This window comes from Cydia amplana, chromosome 9, assembly GCF_948474715.1.
Source record: "Cydia amplana chromosome 9, ilCydAmpl1.1, whole genome shotgun sequence".
Lineage (NCBI taxonomy): Eukaryota > Metazoa > Arthropoda > Insecta > Lepidoptera > Tortricidae > Cydia > Cydia amplana.
Genome location: NC_086077.1, coordinates 1,410,338 through 1,425,250, shown reverse-complemented (window position 1 = coordinate 1,425,250; position 14,913 = coordinate 1,410,338). Strand labels below are relative to the sequence as shown.

The following is a 14,913-nucleotide window of genomic DNA, read 5'->3' as shown; positions in this document are numbered from 1 at the left end:
ACCGCGAGTGGTGCCTGCTGTGCCTCACCAACCTCGGCGACTGCCTCGTGCTCAGCCCCGAGCTGCGCCGCCAGCTCAACGCCGCCGCCGTGCGCAAGGAGGACATCAAGTCAGTACTACACATTAACCATAATCGTTCGCGTGGTTCGAGTGTCTGGGGGCGGGCGACGCGCCGCACCGCGAGTGGTGCCTGCTGTGCCTCACCAACCTCGGCGACTGCCTCGTGCTCAGCCCCGAGCTGCGCCGCCAGCTCAACGCCGCCGCCGTGCGCAAGGAGGACATCAAGTCTGTACTACACATTAACCATAATCGTTCGCGTGGTTCGAGTGTCTGGGGGCGGGCGACGCGCCGCACCGCGAGTGGTGCCTGCTGTGCCTCACCAACCTCGGCGACTGCCTCGTGCTCAGCCCCGAGCTGCGCCGCCAGCTCAACGCCGCCGCCGTGCGCAAGGAGGACATCAAGTCAGTACTACACATTAACCATAATCGTTCGCGTGGTTCGAGTGTCTGGGGGCGGGCGACGCGCCGCACCGCGAGTGGTGCCTGCTGTGCCTCTCCAACCTCGGCGACTGCCTCGTGCTCAGCCCCGAGCTGCGCCGCCAGCTCAACGCCGCCGCCGTGCGCAAGGAGGACATCAAGTCAGTACTACACATTAACCATAATCGTTCGCGTGGTTCGAGTGTCTGGGGGCGGGCGACGCGCCGCACCGCGAGTGGTGCCTGCTGTGCCTCACCAACCTCGGCGACTGCCTCGTGCTCAGCCCCGAGCTGCGCCGCCAGCTCAACGCCGCCGCCGTGCGCAAGGAGGACATCAAGTCAGTACTACACATTAACCATAATCGTTCGCGTGGTTCGAGTGTCTGGGGGCGGGCGACGCGCCGCACCGCGAGTGGTGCCTGCTGTGCCTCACCAACCTCGGCGACTGCCTCGTGCTCAGCCCCGAGCTGCGCCGCCAGCTCAACGCCGCCGCCGTGCGCAAGGAGGACATCAAGTCAGTACTACACATTAACCATAATCGTTCGCGTGGTTCGAGTGTCTGGGGGCGGGCGACGCGCCGCACCGCGAGTGGTGCCTGCTGTGCCTCACCAACCTCGGCGACTGCCTCGTGCTCAGCCCCGAGCTGCGCCGCCAGCTCAACGCCGCCGCCGTGCGCAAGGAGGACATCAAGTCAGTACTACACATTAACCATAATCGTTCGCGTGGTTCGAGTGTCTGGGGGCGGGCGACGCGCCGCACCGCGAGTGGTGCCTGCTGTGCCTCACCAACCTCGGCGACTGCCTCGTGCTCAGCCCCGAGCTGCGCCGCCAGCTCAACGCCGCCGCCGTGCGCAAGGAGGACATCAAGTCAGTACTACACATTAACCATAATCGTTCGCGTGGTTCGAGTGTCTGGGGGCGGGCGACGCGCCGCACCGCGAGTGGTGCCTGCTGTGCCTCACCAACCTCGGCGACTGCCTCGTGCTCAGCCCCGAGCTGCGCCGCCAGCTCAACGCCGCCGCCGTGCGCAAGGAGGACATCAAGTCAGTACTACACATTAACCATAATCGTTCGCGTGGTTCGAGTGTCTGGGGGCGGGCGACGCGCCGCACCGCGAGTGGTGCCTGCTGTGCCTCACCAACCTCGGCGACTGCCTCGTGCTCAGCCCCGAGCTGCGCCGCCAGCTCAACGCCGCCGCCGTGCGCAAGGAGGACATCAAGTCTGTACTACACATTAACCATAATCGTTCGCGTGGTTCGAGTGTCTGGGGGCGGGCGACGCGCCGCACCGCGAGTGGTGCCTGCTGTGCCTCACCAACCTCGGCGACTGCCTCGTGCTCAGCCCCGAGCTGCGCCGCCAGCTCAACGCCGCCGCCGTGCGCAAGGAGGACATCAAGTCAGTACTACACATTAACCATAATCGTTCGCGTGGTTCGAGTGTCTGGGGGCGGGCGACGCGCCGCACCGCGAGTGGTGCCTGCTGTGCCTCACCAACCTCGGCGACTGCCTCGTGCTCAGCCCCGAGCTGCGCCGCCAGCTCAACGCCGCCGCCGTGCGCAAGGAGGACATCAAGTCAGTACTACACATTAACCATAATCGTTCGCGTGGTTCGAGTGTCTGGGGGCGGGCGACGCGCCGCACCGCGAGTGGTGCCTGCTGTGCCTCACCAACCTCGGCGACTGCCTCGTGCTCAGCCCCGAGCTGCGCCGCCAGCTCAACGCCGCCGCCGTGCGCAAGGAGGACATCAAGTCAGTACTACACATTAACCATAATCGTTCGCGTGGTTCGAGTGTCTGGGGGCGGGCGACGCGCCGCACCGCGAGTGGTGCCTGCTGTGCCTCACCAACCTCGGCGACTGCCTCGTGCTCAGCCCCGAGCTGCGCCGCCAGCTCAACGCCGCCGCCGTGCGCAAGGAGGACATCAAGTCAGTACTACACATTAACCATAATCGTTCGCGTGGTTCGAGTGTCTGGGGGCGGGCGACGCGCCGCACCGCGAGTGGTGCCTGCTGTGCCTCACCAACCTCGGCGACTGCCTCGTGCTCAGCCCCGAGCTGCGCCGCCAGCTCAACGCCGCCGCCGTGCGCAAGGAGGACATCAAGTCAGTACTACACATTAACCATAATCGTTCGCGTGGTTCGAGTGTCTGGGGGCGGGCGACGCGCCGCACCGCGAGTGGTGCCTGCTGTGCCTCACCAACCTCGGCGACTGCCTCGTGCTCAGCCCCGAGCTGCGTCGCCAGCTCAACGCCGCCGCCGTGCGCAAGGAGGACATCAAGTCAGTACTACACATCCATATTATAAATGCGAAAGTGTGTCTCTCTGTCTGTTACCTCTTCACGGTTAAACCACTGAACCGATTTAGTTGCAATTTGGCATAGAGATAGTTTGAGTCCCGGGGAAGGTCATAGAATAGCTTTATGTCGGAAATAATCCCTGAAGATAATGCAAATGGGGGTGGAATTGAAAGAGTTAATGAATTGCCTTAATTGAAGTTGGCAATGCGCAAATTGAATGATTTATATAGCATTATCCAGGCGCTATTCACTAATTCCACGCAGACGAAGTCGCGGGCAAAAGCTAATTAACCATAATCTGATGCAGAAAATAACTATAACAAGAACTTAGTATAGAATTAGAATAGCCTTATTACGATTTGGTGCAACCGGCCCTTGTTCCTTAACACATTCAGTGCCGAAAACCCGACTATCGGGTATTTTATGATTTCGTTCCCATCAGGCCGGACGACCGGATAGTCGGGATCCCACGATACTACACCTTTATTTTTGTGGCCTGGCGCGGATGTCCTGTTTGGCTGAGTGGCATTGAATGTGTTAAAGATTCAACGAATGAAATTAGGCTCGGTCGCTCGGCCGGTTAGGCACAGCAGCGCGCCGCTAGTCGTGGTAACCGACCGCTGTTAAAGGCGTTTTAGGACCACGGTCGCGCGCAACGCTTATCACCAATATTGCACCACTTGAGACGGTCGGCCGTAGAGGAAATGATGAATAATCTATGTTTTTATTTTTCTTCAATGAAATTTGGCACATTTTTGCCACTACATCGCCATATTTGAATTAGTCTTATGACCCCAGTACACAATGGGCCAGCGTGGGCCATTCTGGGGGACGCGTTTATGCGTTAGAGGGAGCAAGTGATATTGCTATCTCATTCTACCGCATGGCTGCGTCCCTTGGACTGGCCAGCGATGGCCCATTGTGTACAGGGGCCTTTAGGGTCGGTCGCACCAAACCGTCTGTCACCTTTAAAGAGTTTACAAAATTTGATTGTATGGGAAGTCTCATAGTTCACTGCTGAATGACATTATAGTATTTTTCAAAGTGGATGGGTAGGATGAAAGGTCATCTCCATATAATTTTTAACCAAAAAATGCCAAATTCGCAAAATTATATTGAAATGACAGCTGTAATCCTACCCATATACTTTGAAAAATACTATTATAGTCAATCCGTCAACTGTGGTTGGTGCAACCGGCCCTTAACCATTAATTTACAAAGTTACGGACATGTATCGATCGTGTTTTGTATTGCAGCGGCATTTCAAGCCTGTGCTTCTCGAAGCGAGGCGAAGCTCTCTACCTGCACTCCTCGTCGGAGCTGCAACGGATCACACTCTCCGCCACTAAGGTATGACACATCACGAATTTACGAAGTATAGCTGGTCAACCAAATTTTGTCAGTAAAAAAAGGCGCGAAATTCAAATTTTCTATGGGACGATATCGCTTCGCGCCTACATTTTTCAAATTTGCCGTCTTTTTCTACTGTCAAGATCTGGTTGACCAAGTATATGTATTTACGATTGCTATTCAATCAGTTATGATTCTAAGTCAGTTGGTTTACAATTACAATTAGTTTAGTAGATTTCATTGTGATATCCAAGATCATATACTTCATAGGAAAAATCACATGCTCTTTTTTTCGCCAATTAGTCCTACAATTTTTAATCAGAATAAACTTATATACCTACGTATGAAGATAGTTGTTTAACCATTGCATATAAATGAGATATTTTTTTAAACTAGAATTCATCTAAGCTAACTTAGCACCGATTTAACTACAACAAAGTGAGATCCCTCACCTTTTGTCATTATAAACTACATAGTATAAAACAAAGTCGCTTCCCGCTGTCTGTCTGTCCCTATATATGCTTAGATCTTTAAAACTACACAACGGATTTTGTTGCGTTTTTTTAAAATAGATAGAGTGATTCAATAGGAAGGTTTTCCTCTTGAATCACTCTATCTATTACAACATTACATATTTATATAATTTGTTAACCCGTGCGAAGCCGGAGCGGGTCGCTTGTTTTCATATAACTTTGACCTTAATGATGATATTGCCACACTTAAGCTTTGGATTCCTCCGAAAACGGTGCCGTCATATGACGGCCGTCATATAGCGGCAGCAAAAGACGGCTGTCTTTACGGTGGCGACATGTGGAAAGTACCACGGCGTCATAACACACCGTCATCCACCAAGGTCAAAGCGGCAAATTTGAAAACAGTAGGCGCGATGGGATAACGTCCCATAGAAAATTTGAATTTCGCGCCTTTTCCTACTGACAATATTTGCTTGATCATCTATAATTTACTTGGAGGATGAAATATCATCAGAAGAGGAAAATAATCGTAGTACGGAATCATTTATTCAAATCTCGTGTCATTTATTCAAAATGGCGTCACCGCTATCTAATAAAACGTTCACGAAACTATCGACAAGGTCATGACGGCCGTCATCTTACGTTACGTTGACAATCAACGTAACGTAAAGCCGTCTAGGAAACCGCGCCATCTTGTTTACATAGACAACGTTCTAGTGACGTCAGTCAACGCTATATAGCGGCCGTAATATGACGGCACCGTTTTCGAAGGAATCCAAAGCTTTAGTCAGTGCAAGTAGTTTGGTCCGACTCTAGTTATTTGGACGGCTTAGAGATCACTTGTTTTCTCTTTCAACAACCTGTGGATCACACGTGGCCATGTTTGTAAACACACGCACGTCCTGTTTGTAAACCGCGAGAGATATTGACTTACGCATAGAGATGCGCGCGCCGGTCCTACGTTACATAACTCTTCCTCGCGCAGCATCCGAAAAACTTTCTTCCGTAAAGTTTTCTCTGCGTCTTTGACGTATTTCGTGAAAATAAATAATTTAATTAATTAACGAATTCCGCTTTTTAATGAAAGAAAGCCAAATTCTAATTTTAGTGTTGTTTCCTCTGTAACAGTTTATATTGAAGTGGGCAAGAAAAATAATTTTATTTGAAATTCAATAAAATAGAATATTTAGCCGTTTTTCGAAAATGAGTGAGTGCAATTTGCCTGACGTTGTGTTGGACAGCACGAGGTCTATTTCTGTAGCAACAGACTCTTCGGTTCGTGTATTTTTCTAGTAAATTTTGATTAAGCTATTTAGATATTTTAAAGACAAGAGTTAATCGTGTAGGTACGAGTAGTACTTACGTTTACGTATTTGACCTAATAACGTTTCAAAGTTCAAGCATTGTTGGAAAACCAAAAACTAGCGAAGGCCAGTAACAATATATTCTAACTGCGTGGATTTTTAGAAGTATCCGCTCTGTCTTGATTTTTACGCCAAGGACAACCCTAGTTGTGTTATCACTAGTTAAGTGTTGTGACTCGCCTAACCTAACTCTATGTTATTACTTTTCCTAATTTCCGATGTACTTTGGTACCATTCGTAAATAAATCACTACATAGTATAAAACAAAGTCGCTTCCCGCTGTCTGTCGGTCTGTATGTATACTTAGATCTTTAAGCCTTTATAAGGCAGAGGAGAAATATTTCCCACCTTACTTTGAACTTTATTTCAAAGTGATAGGGGTCAATTTTGCATAATTCCTGACACCCCTATGCCTTATAAAGGCTTAAAACTACTCTAATCTAAAACTACGGAACGGAATGATTCAAGAGGAAGGTTTATGTATAATTTGTTAACCCGTGCGAAGCCGGGGCGGGTCGCTAGTAACTTATAAGTACTTTTTGTTTGTTTCAGGTGACGGTAGCGCAGTGCCAAGTGTTGCTGGCCCCCTGGGCGGTGGAGCTGCGGGGGCTGGCGGAGGAGGCCCCGCTCACTAACGGGGAACACAAGGTGCGTTGGCCACCACTGGCTTATCAGCTTAGGGGCATTTTAGAGACCCTCACATCCAGGGCCGGATTAACCCTAAAGCTTTGGATTCCTCCGAAAACGGTGCCGTCATATGACGGCCGTCATATAGCGGCAGCAAAAGACGGCCGTCTTTACGGTGGCGACATGTGGAAAGTACCACGGCGTCATAACTAGACCGCGGACTTTTGTCGCAATGACGTCACAATAGGGTAGTTTGGGGAGTAAATGGAACGGTGTTAATTAATACGGCTGTGTTCATTAAAATTTAATAATCAGGCATTCACGATATAAATTACATATAAGTCAATACAAATAAATCAAAGCAACCTTTATAAATCCTGCTTTGATAACAAACTTTTCAAATATGCACCAATAACATCCCATCGAGGTGGATAGAAGCTTTCCTTTTTGAAGTGGATATGTTCTGATAGAAGACGTAGCCTAACCGCGAGTCATTTAAAAAAACTCTTGATCTGTTACGGAGAGTCAGTTAACGAAAGAACAACGTCGATATCGATGTATCAACAATCAATTGACAATTAACTTATAGGTAATTTATACCGTGGATGCCTGATTTTTTAATTTAATTAACAAAGGCGTATTAATTAACACCGCTCCATTAACTCCCCAGACTACCCTATTGTGACGTCATTGCGACAAAAGTCCGCGGTCTAGTCATAACACACCGTCATCCACCAAGGTCAAAGCGGCAAATTTGAAAAATGTAGGCGCGATGGGATAACGTCCCATAGAAAATTTGAATTTCGCGCCTTTTCCTACTGACAAGATTTGCTTGATCATCTATAATTTACTTGGAGGATGAAATATCATCAGAAGAGGAAAATAATCGTAGTACGGAATCATTTATTCAAATCTCGTGTCATTTATTCAAAATGGCGTCACCGCTATCTAATAAAACGTTCACGAAACTATCGACAAGGTCATGACGGCCGTCATCTTACGTTACGTTGACAATCAACGTAACGTAACGCCGTCTAGGAAACCGCGCCATCTTGTTTACATAGACAACGTTCTAGTGACGTCAGTCAACGCTATATAGCGGCCGTAATATGACGGCACCGTTTTCGGAGGAATCCAAAGCTTAAGCGCTCGCGATTTTTATTGCTTTTCCCATTTACCCTGTACTTACATGCTAGTTTGACTGGTTAATGAATAATCATTTAAACACATGTAAAATCTTTATTATTAGGTTAATTTTAATCATGTGGCTCATATGGTCGGACAATCGCTGTTCAGCCTCGCAAAATATTTAACTACTTATTGAGAAAAAAGAGCTCTCCCCACACTGGACGCAAGGAGGAATCGGCAAAAACTAATATAAAAAACCTTTATGTCCACGCAAGAGCGAAAAAAACATTCGGGATGTTCGGATCGGCTCAACCGACACGTGATGGTTGAAATTAAAACCGCAAACTTACTTGCAACTTGCTTACAACTGAACTTATGTATGCAGAATTAACTGTCCGGGGGCCCCGAGCATTGCACTGCCTAGGGGCCCCGACATGCTTAACCCCTCGTTTCCCAGGACCTCTCAAATCTATACAATTCCGGCTCATATTTGAGCCACTGGGATCTGACAGGTTAATCCGGCCCTGCTCACATCCCCGTGCTCAGTGCACGGCGGATCCCTCAGCTTGTGTTATTTGAACCATTATTTTATCGACAATTAGTCATCCGAAGTAATCACAAAACTATATTTGATCGAGTAAATCTTGTTAGTAGAAAAATGCGGCAAATTTGAAAAATCGCGGGTTAGCAACGCTACGTTTGAATTGTTAGAAAATTGCGTGTCATTTATATAGCTGGTCAACCAAATCTTGTCAGTAAAAAAAGGCGCGAAATTCAAATTTTCTATGGGACGATATCCCTTCGCGCCTACATTTTTCAAAGGGTATAGCCGGGTAAGCATGGCCAAACTGCCCTTAGCGAAAAAAACAATTTCCTTTTACTGGATTATTAACCTATATATAAGTAGTGCTTTCACCAAATATTAAGCCTCAAATGCTTCAGATTTAAAAAAAAATGCAAAAAAAGAAAAATCATTTTTATTTTATTACAGCCAAAGTACTAATCCGATTTCTTTGTAATTTGGGTATGTTGTATATACAATTAAGGTCGCTTTCTGAAAAAAATAATATTGAATTATCTCTTAAAATAATAGTAAAAAATTGGGATGAAAATTTTCAGAAAAATTAAAAAAATACATGCGAGATAGCGACAGTTATCAAATTTACATATTTCATGTAGAATTTAATAATGTTTAACATATATTTTTTTCAAAAATTAAAATCGGGATTAACAGTGTTAAAAACTCGAATTTGTAACATCCCATCATACCTTCTCTTCATACAAAATAACTTGTACGTTATACTAGAAAGTTATATTCCCAACGCAATTTGAATTTAGAACGCAACTTATTTTGCTGAGCGCGGACCTTAAACTCCGTGGCTGTATGCGGCTAGGGCGAACGGCATTCAGAGATTTAAAAAAAAAGCGGCCAAGTGCGAGTCGGACTCGCCCATGAAGGGTACCGTTAGGGTTTGCACGACGGATCCGAAATGTATGGGAAGATCCGCGGATCCGGATCCAGATCCGGATAATTTCATACATTTCGGATCCGGATTGCAAACCCTAGGTACCGTATTTAGGCGATTTATGACGTATTAAAAAAAACTACTTACTAGATCTCGTTCAAACCAATTTTCGGTGGAAGTTTACATGGTAATGTACATCATATATTTTTTATCATTCTGTTATTTTAGAAGTTACGGGGGGGGGGGAGACACATTTTACCACTTTGGAAGTGTCTCTCGCGCAAACTATTCAGTTTAGAAAAAAATGATATTAGAAACCTCAATATCATTTTTGAAGACCTATCCATAGATACCCCACACGTATGGGTTTGATGAAAAAAACATTTTTGAGTTTCAGTTCTAAGTATGGAGAACCCCAAAAATTTTTGTTTTTTTTTTCTATTTTTGTGTGAAAATCTTAATGTGGTTCACAGAATACATCTACTTACCAAGTTTCAACAGTATAGTTCTTATAGTTTCGGAGAAAAGTGACTGTGACATACGGACGGACAGACGGACAGACAGACAGACAGACAGACATGACGAATCTATAAGGGTTCCGTTTTTTGCCATTTGGCTACGGAACCCTAAAAAAGCGCGGTAACAGGAAAATAGGCACGAATTTTATACAGAGCGTTAACGATTGAAAAATGTCTGTTCCTTTGATGAATAAAATATAAAATACGTCACATTCTAAATTCAAATTCGTAAAGACTGCGTTCACAATATACTTCATTCGTTTATGACTACTTAGCTTTGCTTGTATGAAGAGAGAGTATTATGGGATGTTACAAATTCGAGTTTTTCACACTGTTAATCCCGATTTTAATTTTTGAAAAAAATATATGTTTAACAGTATTAAATTCTACATAAAATATGTAAATTTGATAACTGTCGCTATCTCGCACGTATTTTTTTTATTTTTCTGAAAATTTTCATCTCAATTTTTTACTATTATTTTAAGAGATAACTCAATATAATTTTTTTCAGAAACCGACCTTAATTATATATACAACATACACAAATTACAAAGAAATCGGATTAGTACTTTGGCTGTAATAAAATAAAAATGATTTTTCTTTTTTTGCATTTTTTTTTTAAATCTGAAGCATTTGAGGCTTAATATTTGGTGAAAGCACTACTTATATATAGGTTAATAATCCTGTAAAAGGAAATTGTTTTTTTCGCTAAGGGCAGTTTGGCCATGCTTACCCGGCTATACCCTTTGCCGCCTTTTTCTACTGTCAAGATCTGGTTGACCAAGTATATATTATCTGTGGAACTGTTTTGTTTACATTTCATCGTTGTTCGATGTACATTGCTGCTTTCTGTTAGTTTCCTAGGGATACCATAATTTGGCTTGCTAATGACATATCCAGCTTGACAGACTATAAGTAATAATTTATAAGAGTTGTATGACACCTTCTAAGCCTTCCCTCTAATCTAACTCCGCAGGAGGAGGCAGTGGAAGCGCCTCACGACGTGACGGCCGCGTCGGCGGACATCACCGTGGACTCCGTGCGCGACCACACCGCGCAGCCCGAGCCTGAGCTCAACATCAACCTGCAGGTATAATATCAATCATTTAAAGGCTTCGTCACACAAGCGCGTTTTCCGGGCTGGGCGTGAGCGGGGCGCGCCGCTTTTATATATATAAAACCCTCACGCCCCGCCCGGAAAACGCGCCTGTGTGACGTAACCTTAAAGGTTGTAACCATGTTTGAGATTTAAAAACTATTTGGAGAAAAAAATGAGAGCAATTTTGGAGCATGTAACGGAATGACATTTACGACACGGCCATCCTGACATGGTATATGTCCTCGGGTGCACCTAGACGTGACAAAATTCCTTAAAATAGACTATAAATGATGCATTTATTTACATATCTCTTCAAGAATTTTTTTTTTTTAAGAAAGACCTTGACACAAGATTCAATTTTGCCTGACTTATATTCAAGGCCTTCAATTATATGTAAGAGCTTGAATGTATAATTAAGTAAATTATGGTTCAATTATTACACAAGTAAATAATTAAAACCTCTATTGAATCTGGCTTAAGCCGCTTAAGTTGACGAGAGACAACGCATAATCGAGAAAAGAAGCGACGTCTTGTGTCTGAGGCCAAGATTCATTTTGAGTTCCGATATTTAGTTGGTATCTTCAAAATCTAGTAGCGTTTTCTAATACATTACTAGGGTTTGCAATCCGGATCCGGAATGTATGAAATTATCCGGATCTGCGGATTTTCCCATACATTTCGGATCCGTCGTGCAAACTATACATTACTTTAGGGCCACCCCACATCTAGCGTCTTTCGAGCGTCGGCGTCTGGTCAGCGCTATGGAAAATGACGTCGACGTTCGGCCATAGAGTTGTAGACGCCGACGCTCGAAAGACGCTAGATGTGGGGTGGCCCTTAAGAGCCAACAGGAGTGGTCATTTCTCCATACAAACGTACTCGACTGTTTCCACCGTGGGTTTTGAAGCTAGAGCAATGATTTTTTCAACACAGATTAATATTGTCAATATCTGTGTCGGACCGTTTTGCTTTTTTTGATATTTTTGTTTTTTAAGGCGCTAGAGCCCTTCAAAAATGGCCAAAATGACCTAATTGACTATGCCGCAATGAGAGGCGTGCTATTCAAAACTGACATCAATTAGTCAAAAAAGCAAAACGGTCCGACACAGATAATGTCATAATCATTTAGATTTCCAAATTTGGTTACGATTGGTTAAGTTTTGGAGGAGGAAACAGTCGAGTACGAAACCTCGATTTTTGATATTTTTACGCAGGATTTTTCGCCTTGTCCTTATCGCACTAGTTTTAGGAGCCGCTTCCGTTAGCGAGACGGGTATATTTACCTAAAATATTTAAATCTTAGCTCCTGTTGGCTCTTAAACTTGTAATTCCTGAGTGCAGAACTCGCAAGTGAACACCAGCTCGATGGTGGTGAAGACCACGACGCGGACGGCGGTGAACGAGAACAGCGCGGAGAACGGCACCGCCACCACCACCACCGTCACTGAAAACAGTGAGTACACGCCAACATAACACATCACACATAGCACTTAAATAAGTAGTAGTAGTAGTAGTAAACTCTTTATTGTACAAAAAGACATATTAAAAATAACATACAATTAGTAAGAAGTATAAAGGCGAACTTATCCCTTTGAGCGATCTCTTCCAGTTAACCTTTGAGTAGATGAGAGGAGAATGAGCGATGAGGTTATTGTCTGAGACGAATGAGCTTCAGTTGTACGAGTTTTTTTTTTAAATAAAATGCTGTTGTTCAAGTATAAATTAATGAAAAACAAATGCACATAAACGTTTAAGTCATAATGTATTGTTCGTCCGCATTTTCGTTAGTCATAATTCAGACCGGTTCAGAAACGCTTTACTTTTCAGGATTGCCATAAAACAAACCTAACCTAACCTATCTATAGGATAACCTTATTCTGAAAAGTTAACGGTTTCAGTTTTATGATTAATGATAATATGTCAAACAATATATTATGACATAAAACTTTATGGGAAACAAAGGGACCCCTTAATATTTTTATGCAACACCGTTAAGTAATTTAATTCAGACTAATAAATATCGCAAAAAGTACTGAAAACAAAAGTTGTCAGGAAGCTTATGCTCAACATTATAATTAATTATTTATGATTTGGAGCCATACAAAATTCGCATGAGCATATATTCGCCTTGCAATGGCTTCATATTGAAATGTTTTACTTTACACCAGCTCACTAGCGATACTTCCATGCCAGATATTTATCCTCTTCTATTTACTGTTTATTTTATTTGTCATAATAAATTAATATGTCATTGAAATGCATTAATTTTGTGTTTAAGTCATATCGGTCATAAAAGAAGGAACATACCAGTCTAAATAAGAGGGCTACACGTATATTCGCCACTTTGAATTGCTATAAATAAATAAAAGTACTAAAAAGCATTGATCTTGAAATCCGTCCCTAGTTAACTTTTAATTAAATATATTTTGCCTTTTGCGTCCATTTAAGTTCTCTCTTGTACTTTTCACGTTTTTTTTATAACCAAAATGTGACCAATATGACTTGCTTCGTACACCAATCGTAGTATATTTATGTTTAATGTTTGTTTGTATGTTTGACGGGCGCTTTATGTTTTTGTTTGTAGTCCTAGAACACAATCGCGAGGAAGGAGTCATCACCCGTATAGAGGTATCCCACACTTTGCTTTAATATCTACCTTGTTGTATAACTTTTAAAGTCTATTTTACCTTGCATGATATCCAGTTTATTTGGTTTAATTTTCTTGGCTAATATGAGGGTTTCTATAGTCGGATTATTCCTATTTGCATTATTTGACACATGTCACTCACAACAGCAATACAACGTAAAATGTCTTGCACATCGAAATCACAAAGGAAGACAATTGCACTGCGAACGTTTACGTTCTATGTCTTTTTTTTTTAATTTAGGGTTGGCCGGACACCACCGTTATGAATCGGTAGTCGTCTAAGTAAATCGATATAAATTTTTCATTTTAGGTCGCAACAAAGCATTATTAAATTTATTATATTTTCTTATTACTATTTATTGACCAAATAATTCTAGCTTTATTTAAATCTCAAATAAAAATTCATTAAACGTCACAATTCGATACCTCAGTCTAGGTGCCATCGAATCGTAATCGCTTGCTGTGACAATCGATTTGGGTTAGTTACATCTCTATAAACGTCAATCATCATAATGTGTCAAATAATGCAAATAGGGATATTCCGACTATAATGATTTATGCCTATTTCTTATAAAAAAAATATATATATAATTCAATACATACTTATTACAAGTTTGACTAATACTTATTATAATATTCTTTTGATTTGATTATCTTAAATAATTGGCTTAACAATTTTTCGTTATTAAGCCGCGGTGTTCAGACTTAAAGTAGAAGTTAATATAACAAATAACAAGTAACATTTGTCTACTAACAATACATATGACTAAAGCTATGTTGTGGCGTCCGCAATGTGTCCGTTCTGATCGACGATTCATTCCATCACCATTTAAACTAATAATTATCTCCTACATAATACTCAAAAACTTACGTTTTGCGAACGCTCAAATCGTTCAGAGCCGGGCACATCGCGGCCGCTGCGCGCAGCCGAAAAGAACGTGCGCTGGTACTCATAAACGACGTTACACAGACGGGCACCGTGACGGTCCCGGCCGGGACTGACCCCAAACTCATCCTCGACATGTTCGACCGCCAGCGCGAGCCGCTCGCCGTGCCCGTCGCGCCCGCCGGCGCAGACACCAACTAACCAGAAACATCGATCAACAAAATATCGACATCGATAAAAATCGAATCAAGGCCAGCCCTAGCGCTTACACGTTTGATGGATACCAGCCGTGTGAATCGTTGCTTGTTCGACAGACGATTCAATCCGTATTCAGGGTCGATGTTTTATTGAAATGGATTAAGATGAGAGAATTTTAATTTTAAAATGTAACTGCGGGTTTTTAAGGAAGATATGTTAACCCGTTGTTATAATTTGACCTTTTATAATATAACCAAACCTATTTCAACATGTGGAAAGTGTAGACAGACCTTATTGCATGGAAATAAAGTCCATAATAATCAGTGTATTTATGTCACGGCAACAACGGTGAAAATATACAGATCGTATATTATTGTTCTTAAAAAAAT

The 14,913-nt window shown here is 43.5% G+C and overlaps 1 protein-coding gene across 1 annotated transcript in view; it reads left to right on the top strand.

The window, feature by feature from the left end:
- Window positions 1–14,680, top strand: part of LOC134650936 (lethal(2) giant larvae protein homolog 1) — a 78,296-nt gene extending 63,616 nt beyond the window's left edge. Inside the window, exons 21-26 of the mRNA XM_063505890.1 lie at window positions 4,025–4,118; window positions 6,508–6,603; window positions 10,671–10,784; window positions 12,135–12,246; window positions 13,378–13,421; window positions 14,411–14,680. Coding sequence (XP_063361960.1) covers window positions 4,025–4,118; window positions 6,508–6,603; window positions 10,671–10,784; window positions 12,135–12,246; window positions 13,378–13,421; window positions 14,411–14,527 — 577 coding nt within the window. The 3' untranslated portion in view covers window positions 14,528–14,680. The remainder of the gene's footprint in view (window positions 1–4,024; window positions 4,119–6,507; window positions 6,604–10,670; window positions 10,785–12,134; window positions 12,247–13,377; window positions 13,422–14,410) is intronic.
- The last annotated feature ends 233 nt before the right edge of the window (window positions 14,681–14,913 follow it).